Source organism: Camellia sinensis, unplaced genomic scaffold, assembly GCF_055761805.1.
Source record: "Camellia sinensis isolate YWXY unplaced genomic scaffold, ASM5576180v1 Unanchor13, whole genome shotgun sequence".
Classification (NCBI taxonomy): domain Eukaryota; kingdom Viridiplantae; phylum Streptophyta; class Magnoliopsida; order Ericales; family Theaceae; genus Camellia; species Camellia sinensis.
In genome coordinates, this window is record NW_028129009.1 from 533,192 (window position 1) to 547,260 (window position 14,069).

General features: G+C 37.0%; 1 protein-coding gene across 2 annotated transcripts in view; it reads left to right on the forward strand.

Annotated features, from left to right (window-relative positions):
- The first annotated feature begins 1,892 nt into the window (after nucleotides 1-1,892).
- Nucleotides 1,893-14,069, forward strand: part of LOC145814834 (protein transport protein SEC24 C-like) — a 41,292-nt gene continuing 29,115 nt past the window's right edge. Inside the window, exons 1-7 of one of the 2 annotated variants that reach the window (XM_082911820.1) lie at nucleotides 1,975-2,161; nucleotides 2,353-2,465; nucleotides 2,644-3,508; nucleotides 3,575-3,618; nucleotides 6,155-6,385; nucleotides 6,624-6,698; nucleotides 6,910-7,008. In XM_082911820.1, coding sequence (XP_082767946.1) covers nucleotides 2,743-3,508; nucleotides 3,575-3,618; nucleotides 6,155-6,385; nucleotides 6,624-6,698; nucleotides 6,910-7,008 — 1,215 coding nt within the window. In that variant the 5' untranslated portion in view covers nucleotides 1,975-2,161; nucleotides 2,353-2,465; nucleotides 2,644-2,742. Of the gene's footprint in view, nucleotides 2,162-2,352; nucleotides 2,466-2,643; nucleotides 3,619-6,154; nucleotides 6,386-6,623; nucleotides 6,699-6,909; nucleotides 7,009-14,069 lie in introns of both variants that reach the window. The other variant, XM_082911819.1, reaches the window with a different exon arrangement.

Here is a 14,069-nt window from a genome sequence, read left to right on the forward strand (position 1 = left end):
AAAAGAAAGAAAAAAATATAAAAAAATAAAAAATAATAATGACAAATTTTTATTTCTATAAAAAAATTATTTTCTATACATGACAAGTTCTAATTTTTTTGTCATTATCATTTTTTTCTATATATAATTTTTTGTCGTTATTTAGAAAAAGGTAGTATTATAAATTTTTGTTAACAGAGAAAATTTGAAAAAAATCCACTCTAATAATTGTCTAAGGCATTAAGTTCAATATGTTTTTTTGATAAGAGGTCTACGCTTTGTAAAATAGTTTGGTGAGAAGTCTTGGAGAAAATTTTGTTTTCAATTTTATCCCGTGACTATTTTTATCTGCTTGACTTTTCGTTGACTCTTTGTTCAAATTTATATCTATCTGTTAAATTTGTTGATCTGTTCAAATTATTTTCTATTTGTTTAAATTTTTTGTCTATTGGTTCAAATTTATATTTATTTGTTCAAATTTTTTGTCTGTCTATTTAATTTTTTTAACCTAACTATTAAATTTTTATAATTTATTTTTTCTAGCTGTTCAAATTCACACTATTTTCAAACTTTCTCTTTCTATCTGTTTTTCTTTCTTCTCTTTTCTCTCTCAATTTTTTGAATTTTTTGAATCTATCTATTAAAATTTTAATCTATTTGTTAAATTTAAGCTTATTTTTAATCTATTTGTTCAAATTTTGATCCTATCTATTCAATTTTTCGATTTTATCTGTTTAAATTTTGATCATATATTTTGATCTGTTTAATGTTTTGACCTATTTGTTCAATTTTTGTATTAAACACAATATTATCTATTCTACTTTAGATCAAATACAACATTTTATGTCCAAAACACAACAGATAGACACACACAGAGATAACCAACAACAACAACAATAACAACAACCACAATAATCAACAACAAAAAAACATTACCAAAAAAAAAAAAAAACACAACATTAGGCCTAGTTTGGTGCACTTTGTTTTGTTTTATTTTATTTTAATTTGATGGTTAAAAAATGGAAATTAAAAAATCAATAATCAACTTATATGAGTTAGTTTTATCTAATAAGTAAAAATTAATAAACTTTCAAAATAAAAAGTTAACAAGCATTAGGGTTTAGGTGCCATGGTACTATCGGCTGGAGGTGTCAATCGGCGGTTTTCGATAGTTTCATTACTCGAAAGAGTTGTAACTCGTTGAAAACTCCATGGAAATCTTTGGAGAGAGAGAGAGGGTTTTACATACAAAAATAGAGTAGAAAAAAAAAAGTTTGTTAGAGGACACAATGGAGAGAGAGAGAGTGGTTGATTGGCGGTCGTCAATCTAAGATATGGATCTAAGATCTCATAACTGAATCGGCGGCGGTGGTGGTTATGGAGGAGGTTGAGGCTAGGGTTTTGGTGAAGGAAGAGAGAGAGAGGGGGATGAGGAAGGCGATGAAGTGTTTGCTAGAGTCTGAATTGTGAAAGTAGCAAAGGTCGACGGTGATCAGGGTCGATACTAGGTGTGTTGGTGATGGTGAGGTCAGAGAAGGATGAGAGGAAAAAGTGAGAGATAGAGAGGTTTGTTGAAAAATTATGCTAGAGACTCAAAATAATTTATTAAATTTTTTATCAAATTTTTTCATGGGTGTGAGATCCATATACATGTGGATATGTGTGAGTTCTATACCCATGTGAGAGGATTGATAGATTATTTAGGGATCATAGCATTTTTCTAGTTGAAGTGGAGTTGAATGGGAGAGAGAGGAAGAGGTATATATATAATATGGATGTTTTGATTATTTTGTGAGAGTTTATCTTTATAAAAATAAAAATAAAATAAACACCTAAAATGAAAAAATAATTTTAAATTTTGGGCCCCAGTGTTTTTTTAATAAACTGATGTGGTAGCTAATAATCTGGCATTCGCTAATAAAAAAACTAATAATCTGATCTGCCATTGGATGCCACACGTCAATTTATTGAAAAAAAAAAAACTATCGTTACATTTATACATCTACATTATTGTATACATTCATTAATGGGAAATACAACATACATAACATTCATCAACACTCACACCATTGTCTACAATCTTAGAAAAAAAAAAACTCCATCGTTCGGCTTCGCACTCGACCTACCTTCGATCTCTCAGAACACTCACACCATTGGCTTCCGATACAAACCCTCCCGACAGGTATTCATTCAATCACTGTTTATATATGTAGAGATTGTATGATACAAAAGTAGAGTTTGTCGAGCTTCAATTGCTATTTTCTCTTTATGCTTCTCTCACTTGATCTTCTATATTTGTGTATCTCTATCTAGATTTTTGATGGAGCGGTTAACAGATCTAACCATCAGTATGTTGATTTCTTTGAATTTCAGATCGAACTCGGCCCGAGAAGGGTAAATTGATCAGAAAACAGCCGGAATCTGGCCGGAAGATTCTGGTTTTGACTGTTGTTTCGGCGGTTTTCTGTCACAAACACGGACTTCAGGTGAGTTCAATTTGAGTTTTTTCTTCTTTGAAAATGATTATCACACACAAATCTATATGGGTATTTGTGAGATTTAAATTTGGATGTTGTCTGATAAATTGTCTGATTTTACTTTCCCTACTTTTGGTAAATTGACCGCGATTGTTAATTTTTTTTTTCTTCTTTTGATGGTATGTAGATTTGGATTGTCTGGGTTGTTATTGTTGGTATCTCGCCGAGTAGATTCAGGGACTGATTGAAGATCTGGACTTTAATTTCATTTTGATTTTAGTTATCCATGTCGGCTCCCGGGGGTTATAGACCGGGCAATGCCCCACCTAATTACAACCCTAGTTCTCTTGCTGATGGGTTTCAAAACCTCCAAATAAATCGACCTGTTGGGCCACCGACATCAATGCCCAATTCTGCTGGCCCTAGGCCTCCTCCCCCTTTTGGACAGCAACCCCCGCCTTTCTATTCAGCTCCGCCTTCAGCCTCATTTCCGGGGGCATCTCCAATGACCCGTCCTGGTCCCCCGCCCGGTGTCCTTTCAAGGCCTTCAGTCCCTCCTGGTGGTCCACCACAAGCCACATTGCCCTCAAATTTAGCTTCTAATAGACCCTCTGTTCCTCCTCCTGGTACTCAGCCTTCTATGCCTTTTGGGTCAAGGCCTCCACCTCCTGGATCTTTGCCTTCTGCCATGAGCAGTTCTGGTGCGCCTCCTGGCGCTTTCCCATCTTTGGGGCAAGTGGCACCACCTCCAGGTTCGCGTCCTTTTGGATCTTCCCCTTTGACAACAGAACCAGTTTTACCACCATCAAGCTATTCCGGCTCTATTAGTAATGGACCTCCGGCGTTTGGATCAGCTGCATTGCAAGGTGTTCCCCGCTTTCCTTCAGGTGGAAGCCCACCACCACCACAGGTTGGACCTGCAGCATCTACAACTTTTTTAGGTAGGGGACCTCCCCCTGCTCCAAGCATGCGTTCTATCCTTGGAAGTCCACCTACCAGTGCAATGCCAGGTCATATGCAACCACCTGCACCATTTTCAGCAACACCACAAGGTATGCCACCCCCCTCAGGTCCCTCACCATTTGCAGCACCATCTCAAGGTGTATCTCCACATTCAGGTTCTCCATATGGTCCACCAGCATGGTCAATGCAAGCCCGACAGGTGAGCTTTCAAATGCCTTTTATTTTTGTCCTTTTCGAATTACTCATTTGATATGTATTGTTGTACTGAGAATCCTAGTGTGGTTAAGGTGATCGATGAAGTATTTTGTGCACTGAGCAGTTACTTTTGGGTTGGAATCAAATTTATTTTTTCAGCTGTCTCTTCATTTTTTGTAAATGAATTAATGAAGGGTATTTGGTTTGCTTTGCTTTGCTTTGCTTTGATCTCAAAAGACTTTCAGTTTACTCTGTTCCTGAACACATTCAAAGTTTAAACAGGAAGGTTTTAGATAGTATTTGAGAACCTGGATAATCAAATGAGAATATAGGGTTTATTCTGCTGTCCATTTTGTTTTAATTAAAAAACACCTTCCATCAAATATAGACAAAAAATGGATGATGCTATTTATCCTAACACATGCATCTTTGTTTTTCAAATAAGTAAATTGGAAAAGGAAGAAGGAACATTAACATTCTTGTTACTAGTATTTTAGAACTTGGACAGGGAGGAATTGGAAAGCATTGTTGAGGTGAAGTTTGAAAGAAGGTGAGAGGAATGGTGGCCTTGTTTTATGAGACAAGAGAGTGTAGATGCCCTTGTACACTTTGTTTGTAGTCTTGATCCTCTGATGGTAATAGGAATTTTAGGCCTAAGGGGTGTAGAAATTATAGGCCCAGTTGTTGGTTTTATAGTTGAATGAAGTGTTAACTAAGGTGTCTTAAGAGTTTAGAATGCTTTTGTCAAAGTAGACAGAGTCTAATGGGAATTTGAATTTTTGATTGGGGAGTGGGATTAGTGGTTTTTCTATAAATTGGATAAAAAGCATTCATGAGAATTTAACCACCTAAATTGGGACTTCCTTCTGTACTTGGTAGAGAGGATGTGCTTTATGGGGGACAAGTGATAGATATGAATTTTGATTTGTATCTGGAAGACGAGGCTCACGGTTTTAGTTATTGGCTATTTAGCATTCTCCCCAAAAAGAAAAACTTAGGGGAGTGTTCTAGGAAGACTTGGATTAAATTTATTTATTTATTTCTTATGCTTATGGAGGCATTAAGTGGGATAATGGGTAGGTTGATGTAGGGAGGTTTTATGGTGAGCTTTCAAGTTAGGCAGGTGGATGGCTCTCTTTGTATGTGTTATTCCGATGAAACCATCATATTCAACGGGACGAATAAAAAGTATTTCTTTAGTGTGTTTGCTTTGTTTCAAGGTTGTTTTTGTTTTGAAGGTGGAGATTAATGATGGTTAGTGCTTTGTCTTTGGAGTTAGGCACATGGGCAATATTGAGGCATTCTTTGTATGTTTAGCCAGTTGAGCACATTCTCCATTTCCATATTGTTTTGACTCTCCATTTGGAACCTGATGCATTCATGCCAGCTTGGTTGAAAGTAGGTCAAAGGGAGATCCTTGAGTTTGGTGTGTGTTTAGCATGTAGCCTTAAATCTATCATTGTGATCTTGATAGCATGTACACCTCTCCCATACCTATGCATCAATGCTGGACATGTCTAGGACAAAGGCGTGCTCCAGACATGCGTCGGAATGTGGAAAGTGTTCAGAAATTATTTTGAGTTTCGGACTGTTGGGACTTTAAGGACACATGGAAGAAACCTTAAGAACACATATATATTTTTTTCAAAATATTAGAAATAAAAACTTAATACTTAAGAAAAGAAGATAGGAAGAATAAGATATCACCAGACAATCATTATCTAAAAAAAGTAAAATATTAAGAATTGTGAGTAAGATGAAACTAGAGCTGTTATCTCTCACGTTCATGACATTTGATGACCTTTATCGTCTTCCAATGACCCCCAATAATTGTCGCTTAGATACTTATTATTATGCGAAACTATGAAGCACAGACATTTGATCATGTATGAGTGTCCAACACGTCTGGAGCAATCTTTTTTGGTTTGTGTATGGATGTTTTGTGGTGTTGTTGGCAAATTTGTGGATGGACCGTCATTTGATTATATGTGTCAAATGGTGGAATTATAGAATTTTGAATGATGATTAGATGAAAGAAGCCATGAATGCTTAGTTCTTGAATTTTTGTTTAGTGATTCTGTTTCAATATCTTGATAATATTATTGATATTTGCGGTTTATTTATCCTTTATTTGATTAAATAATGTTTTTTTATATGGATTTACAATATATGCATATAAATTTAGACATTTAATACATGTCCCCAATGTGTCCTTGTTCTAATTTTAAAAAAAATGTCGTGATTGTGTGTCCATGTCATGCCTGTCCGTTTCCGTGCTTCTTAGACTGAGTTGTTGGCTGGATCCTTGGGTTCATGTTGCTAGATTAAGGTGTATTCAGAGAAATGTTGTGTCTACGTGTCCATATCCGTGTCTCCCCTTATTGAACTGTATTTATTTTTGCTTGGTTCTGTTGGCTTGATTAACATTTCTTCCTTGCAATGCATGACTACGAGTTTATGTAGATATTAAATGAGGTTTTATAGAGTTTCCTGTGCACTTGTACTTTGAATCTGGAATTTGAATTTAATCATTTGTTTAGATGGCTCCACCTCCATCTGTTCCTGGTTCTGCACAACCACCCAGAATGTTCGGGATGCCACCACAACCTCCAAATCAATCTATGGCTACTATATCGCCTGCTATGGGTCATATGGGAGCATCTATGGCAGGCCCATCGAAGATCGATCCCAACCAAATCCCCCGCCCCATACCAAGTTCCTCAGTGATTCTGCACGACACTCGTCAGGGCAATCAGGCCAACCTCCCTCCGGTATTTATTTGACTCCTAACCTGAAAAAGAATGAAATAATCTGTTTCAATTTAAGATATGTTACTTTTAGTTCTAACTTTGCCGTTTTATCTATTTAATTATTTTTCTTCGTTATCATTCCCCCCTCCTTTTAGTTTACAATTTTGTTTCTATTGTTTCTCGTGCATATTCATGGAACAATGTGATGCATTATGATTACTTGTTTGACGGTTTGCATTTTGTTTCATTTCTTTGGAAGCCTGCCACAAGTGATTATATTGTCAAGGACACTGGCAATTGCAGTCCACGGTACTTGAGGTGTACTATCAATCAGGTCATAATCAAATATCTAAAATCAATGTACTTTATTGTTTGTCTTTGTTATGTACAGCCTCTTTTCTTTTTTAATTTTCTCCTCTTATGTGTGTATCTGTGTATGTGGGTGTGAGGCTGAAAATTGTTATTTCAGTCCCAAACCATTGGTTGCGTATTTTACCAGAGTTTATATTTGCTACTTAAATTGGTTTCTTCTGTCTTTTCAACAGATCCCATGCACTGTTGATCTTTTGACAACGTCTGGAATGCAGTTGGCTTTGATGGTCCAACCCCTGGCCCTTCCTCATCCATCTGAGGAGGCCATTCAAGTAATGATTTGATTTATTTTTTGTTTGATCTTTCTATTTATATTTTGTATTGGTAAATGGATCCATTTTTCTTGTTTATTTATTTTTTCTTGTTCTCTCTTTCCTTCTTTAATATTGGACAAAAGATGTTTATTCATTTGTTAACTAGTGAATTGTGATATTTGAAACCTTTAGCAAGATTAAGCATGAGCCTAAATGTTGTAGTTACTACTGCATGCTCATTGCAGTCCTGTCCTGTTTTAAGAGGGTTTTCTTTTTTCAAGCAGTTTGGCTCATCAAATGCAAGGATTCTGAATTTTCATCTTTTCATTGACTTATTTTTGTATGTATTATAGAAATGGTTCTAGAAAGCAGTTGATACCAGTACATAGTGTGTTCATAATGGTATAACTAAGTCTAGCTACTGCTACATAGAGATTGGAGCTGATTTTGCAGCTGTATTGGCTGTAATGATCTGTTACAGTGTCATAATCGCCTTTTTGGGCCATTACAGCCTGTTACAACATGAAAATTTACTAGGCAGCTGCAAATAATTGCTTGACCTCATTTTCATTTTTTTTAATTCTTTTTTCACATATTCTTCTATTTAATATTTAGGAACCTTGCCTTCCGAATCAGATTTACACTTTCAAAGATCAGGATAATAATGAATAGATTCAAGTTTCATATTGAAGAAGTCAAAACTTCACATTTCTTTGTCAGAACCTTGATAGTATCTTATTTAATTACACTGTATTTGGAAAATTAGTCCGGAATAGCTGTGATTGAAATCAGCAATGGTTGGTAGTTATGAAATTATGGGGTGGTTTGGGATGATCTAAGAAAGTGTTCTTTTTGACTTTTTATGAAATATGGGTTGGGTATGGGTTGGGTTTGAAGTGATGTGGTAGAAAGGTGATGTGACTTAAATAAAATGACGTGACTTAAATAGGATAGTGACTTTTTAACTTTTTGGCTTTTTTAGGTTATGTCAAACAAAGCCTATAATTAACAATGCCTTAGAAGCTACTATAAAATTCAAAATCCTGACAAAACATGTCTTCAGTTATTGTTAGATTCACAAAAATCTTAAAAACTTAAATTTGGTACACTGAAACATGTATATGAGTTTGGTTATGTTTTTCCAGTGCCATTTATCCAACAAAAAAAAAAGAAAAAAAAGTTATGTCTTTCCAGTGCCATTCAAATTTTCATCTCTGTTGTTGCTGCCAAACCGGCCACATGCCACGTGCCCCCGCTTTATTCTTGTTCAGCTTGCCACGTGTCGCAGACTGCCATGTGTTGTGCAATCTCCACTGCAATTCAAGTCTGTGGCTGACAACTTCATTGCAAGGGACAACAACCCTCCACGCATGGTTTACATCTACTAGTACCAAAACTGAACTATGTGCTCTATGCTGGTGAATCTCACTCACCTTCAATAACAGACTTTTGTCTGCCATTTTTACATGCGCGCAAACTGAAGCTTTACATTTTCTATTTTCATCTGAAACAGCTTGATTTCTGCACAATGAATCAACGTCTACTGCAGGAACTTCCTTTGCACCCTCTACAGCAGTGCTTACACTTTGATTCTCTGCCTCACAGACCCTCGGGGTCAACTGAAGGTTCTGCCTATTCATAAATAACATACTCCTATTCGGCGTAGACTACAATCGATTTTGGTTGCCTGCACTTCTCAGTGAGAGATTACAAGCAAGAATATTCTTCTTCACTTGTGCAATTTTGCTCTTCAAATTGAGCAATTTTCTGAGCTTGTTCCATAGTGCAATCTTCTGAGCTTGTTCCATAGTGCAATCTGGAAAGTCCTCCCCAATTTCACACAATCTTGCACTACTTGGAGAATCACCCCCATCAGCCAAAGCAAACACTAATTCAGGACACTCTGCTCCGTTTGAAAACTTTCCATACAAACCTGAGTCAACATCATTTCTTGGATAGCAGAGATGAACCACACCCAATAAAAGATTTTCAATTTCGATTTTACTGTCGGCTTCTTTGATTTAGTTTCTTCCCCATGAATTCAATGGAATTTGAGATAAACTCTAGAGCACATAGAGAGCACATAGCCATCCTTTCGTTCGATTTTATGGACCTACATGTGTACACACAGACATCGGTGTAGATTACTTGTTTTTGGGTTTGCCACTTTGGTGTAGATTACTTGTTTTTGGGTTTGCCACTTTGGTTTTCCTAAATTTATTAATCATTTTTCATCTAGTAATTAAACCAAACCAAACCAAACCAAACCAAGTCAAGCTTTAAGTCACATAAAATGGGGTCAGCCACATAAATCATTCTTTTCAACTTGACTCTATAAACGGCCATTTGGTTAGTCAAATTAAGGAGATCCATATCTCTATTTATTACACTAGTCCACGCCAATCTAGATTTGCTCCTTCCCCTAACACTTCCATTTAACGTCACGATATTGCATATTTTAACTACTATCTCTGTTGGTCTCTATTGTATATGACTAAACCATTTCAATTTATTCTCTCTGTGAACTTATCTTCTAGGTACTACTCCTACCCATTTACGAATACTCATTCCTAACTTTATCTTTTCTAGTTTTGCCATACATCTACCTTAGCATCCTTATCTCAGCAACACTCATCTTATCTATATGTTATTTCTTAGTTGCCTAACATTTCATCTCATACAACATTGCTGATCTAATAGCTGTTCTATAGAATTTTCCTTTTAGTCTAGTGGGTACTCGTTTATCGCACAGTATCCCAGACACACTCTTCCATCGATCCTAAATAACCAAAATGTTCACTCTTAGGTAGTTCTTAGTTCTTAATCTTCATTTCTCCTTTGCCTCCATTGTTATTGTTCCTAAAATTACACTCTATGTACTTAGTCTTAGGGGTTGTTTGGGGTGTCCTAAATAAGTGCACTTTTTGTCTTTTTGAACTAAAAAATTGAAGAAGAAAATATAGATGTTTGGGTTAACTTTTTGACTTTTTATGAAAAAATGTGTAATAAAAAATTGTAAAAATTGGTTTGTAAGAGAAAATTAGAATTGGGAGTTGTGCAGCCGTAATTGTTGACTTTTGGTGAATAGTGTTAACTTTTTAACTTTTTGAGTAACTTTTTGACTTATTCTGAACTTGCCAAACTTGGCCTTAGTTTTGTTTATCCTAAATCCTTTAGATTCTAGTGCTTTTCTCCAAATCTCCAACTTAGTGTTAACTCATTCTCTAGTCTCATCCACTAATACGATCTCATCTGCAAAAAATATATACTATGGCACATCATTTTGAATATTTCTCGTCAACTTATCCATAACTAAAACAAAAAGATAAGGACTTAAGGTTGATTTTTAGTATAACCTCATAGTAATTGAAAATTCACTTGTCTTTCAAGCAAGCGATCTAATAGAGGTCACCACACTTTCATACATGTCCCTAATCACATCAATGTAACCTTTTGTTACCACTTTCTTCTTTAACACCCTTATCATATGTTTTTTCAAGATCGATAAAAACCATATGAATGTCTCTTTTCTTTCCTCTATACTTTTCTATTACTCTCCTCAAAAGATAAATCACTTCCATTGTTAACCTACCCAACATAAATCCAAATTAATTCTCTTACATCTTTGTTATATCTTGCAATCAACGTTCTATCATTCTCTCCCACACTTTCATTTAATGGCACATTAGCTTGATTCCTCTATAGTTGTTGCAATTCTATACATCTCCTTTGTTTTTAAAGATTGGCACTAAAATACTCTTTCTTCACTTCTCTGGCATTTTCTTAGTCAACAAAATCTTACTAAATAACCTAGTTAACCAAGCAACTCTCTTCTTACCCAAACATTTCCAAGCTTCAATAGGGATATCATCGTGTCCTAAAGTCTTATTCGATTTCATCTTCTTAAGTGCAATATCCACTTCAAAGTTCCTAATCCTGCGATAGAACCTGTAATCTTTGTTTTCCTTATTACTGGCTATTTCCTCCCTTTTTGACCTTCTTTCATGTTCCTCATTTAACAACTTTTCAAAATAGTTCTTTCATTTCTCCTTAATCTTTTCATCCTTCACCAATATTTTAGAGTCCTCACTCTTGATGCACTTAACCTGATTAAAATTTCTTATTTTCCTTTCTCTTATCTTAGTAAGTTTGTATGTTCTCTTCTCCCCTCCTTACTATCTAATCTAGTGTATAAGTCATCATAGACTGTCAACTTAGCTTCTCACACTCTTTTGTTAACCTCCTTATTTGCCAATCTATAGCTCTTCTGCCACTTTTTAAAGCACTCTTTATTTGTCTTTACTACTGTTTGAACCTCCTCCCTCCACCACCAAGTTTCCTTAGAATTGGATCCCTTTCTTTTTGACTCTCCAAGGACTTTCCTTGCGATTCTCCTCATACAATTGACCATTGAGTTCCACATAGTGTTAGCATCATCTTCTAAGTCTCAATTACATTATTTATCCATTCTAGTCTTAAATATTTTTGGTTTATCCCCTTTTAAGTCTCACCATCTCGTCTTATGATGCCCACTATTCTTCCTAGCTTGATATTGCCCAATGTTTTTAAAGGCTCAAGGCGCACTAAGGCGCTGAAGGTCTCTCGGGGCCTAGGCGCAAGGCGAGACGCAGGCTTTATTGAAGTAAGGCGCACAGTTTTCGTAAAAAATAGAAAAATTAACATAGACTAATCATTCATAGTACTAAGACAATTTTTTACAAAATAAAAAGTAATCAAGATTCAAGACAAAATATAGAATAATTCTCAAAGCCATGAAAGTGCATATTACATAACATTCCAGTTTTCAAAGATAAAATAATCCACATTCAATAAAATAAAAATAAAAACATAAACACTAAGGGTGTGTTTGGTAACGTTTACGTTTTCAGTTTATATTTACAAAAATTTTATAAACTGATTTTTGTTTATTTTTCGTTTATTTTTAGAAAAACATAAACTACAAACGCGTTTGGTAATTGGCAAAATGATTAAAAAAATTTAAAAATATAAAAAAGAGTGAGAAATAACAAGTGGTGGCAAGTGGCGGCGAAAGACGGTGGTGGAAAGTGATGACGGTGGGTGGTGGGTAGCTGGTGGTAATGGGTGGTGGCGGGTGAGTGGTGGTGGTGGTGGTGGTGGCGGCGGGTGTTGGGTGGTGGTGGCAGGTGGGTGGCGGATGACGGGTGGTGGTGGCGGGTAGGTAGCGGGTAGTGGTAGTGGGTGGGTGGGTGACGGTGGTGGGTGGTAGCGAGTGGATGGTGGTGACGGGTAGTGGTGGTGGTGGCAGGTGGGTGGCGGATGGTGGTGGGTGGTGGTGGATGGGTGGTGGGTGGTGGTGGTGGATGGGTGGGTGACGGTGGCGAGTGATGGGTGGTAACAAGTGGGTGGTGGTGGTGGTGGTGGCGGCGGGTGGTGGGTGGTGGTGGCGGGTGGTGGTGGTGGGTGGGTGGGTGATGGTGGCGGGTAGTAGGTGGTAGCGAGTGGGTGGTGGTGGTAGTAGTAGTGGGTGGTGGCAGGTGGGTGGCGGGTGGGTGGCAGGTGGGTGGTGGCGGCATGTGGGTGGTGAGTGGTGGTGGTAAGTAGGTGGCGGGTGGTGGCGGCGGCGGGCGGTGGATAGTAGTGGCGGGTGGCAGGTCATGGAGGGTGGATGGCAGGTAGGTGGTGGGTAGTGGGTGGTGGTGGTGGCGATGGGTGGATGGTGGTGGCGAGTGAGTAGCAGGTGAGTGATGGGTGGTGGTGGGTGGGTGGTGGTGGTGGTGGTGGTGGCAGGTGGGTGGTGGGTGGTGGTGGCAGGTGGGTGGTGAGTGGTGGTGGTGGGGGGTGGGGGGTGGGTAGTGGGTGGTGGTGGCGGAAGATGGTGGTGGAAAATTGTGGCGAGTGGTGGCTAGTGTTGGGTGGTAAAAAAAAAAAAAAAAACTGAAAACTCAAAATGGAAACACATTTTTTGTGTTTTCATTTTTTGGCCAAATTTATAAACTGAGATCACTGATTTATAAATTAAAAATTTTACCAAACAAGTTTTTATTTGAGTTTTTAAAATTTTTGTAAATATAAACAAAAAACAGAAAACGTAAGTGTTACCAAACGGCACCTAAATATCCAAAACATAAATATCCAACAAATACTAATATACGTCTTAACACTTAAAAACATCAATATCAAAAGAAAGGGTAGGTTAGGTCGGTGTCAGTCAATCATCATCCTCAACATCAATGGCAACGTTGATTTATATCCCTCAACATCTTTCTCCTTTGTGTCATCTGAGCCCGCTTCCTTTTCATCTATTAATTGAAGTGGAGTCAATGTTGATGATTTAGATATCCTCAGTTGTGCCTTTGAGCGTGAACTTGTTGCTTTGCATGGCTATTTTCTTCTGCTCCAGAAGCTCTAGCAACAGTGGCCCCCGTCAAGCCATCATCATCATCAAACACAGGCTCATTATCTTCATCTGATTCTCCATCCATCCTCCCAAGTAACCACTCATTGCTTTCATTAATATTTTGCAAAGATATGGGATCAAGAGTGCTGCGCATGTCATACCTAAATCTCAATGTTTTATTGTATTTGACAAACACTAAATCATTGAGACGTTTTTGTTCCAATCTATTTCTTTTCTTGCTATGAAGCTGCAAGTATTAAAAAGATATTAAATTCTATATAATGAGAATAAAAAATATTTGAATTGAACAAAAAATTAGTTAGAATGTTAAATACTCACATGTTCGAATACACTCCAATTTCGTTCACAACCCGATGAACTACATGTTAGGCTAAAGACTTTTATGGCAAAAGTTTGTAAGTTTAGAGTTTTAGAACCATATGATGCCCCACCAATCAGCTGCGATAATCCACTAGTTAGAAATAACTGTTACCAAGTATTGAGTTTTACTAAAAGTATTACCTGGTGCTCTTGTATTTCTTTTTCTAATCGCAACAGACTTGCCAAAAAGACTCTCAGCCTTCATATAAATACTCATCTCATTAGTGATCAAATCTTGAACAGTGACATCCGGGACCAACCTTTGCATGCATTCATAAAATCCATTCATCACTTCATGATCTTTTTACACCTCTAATGC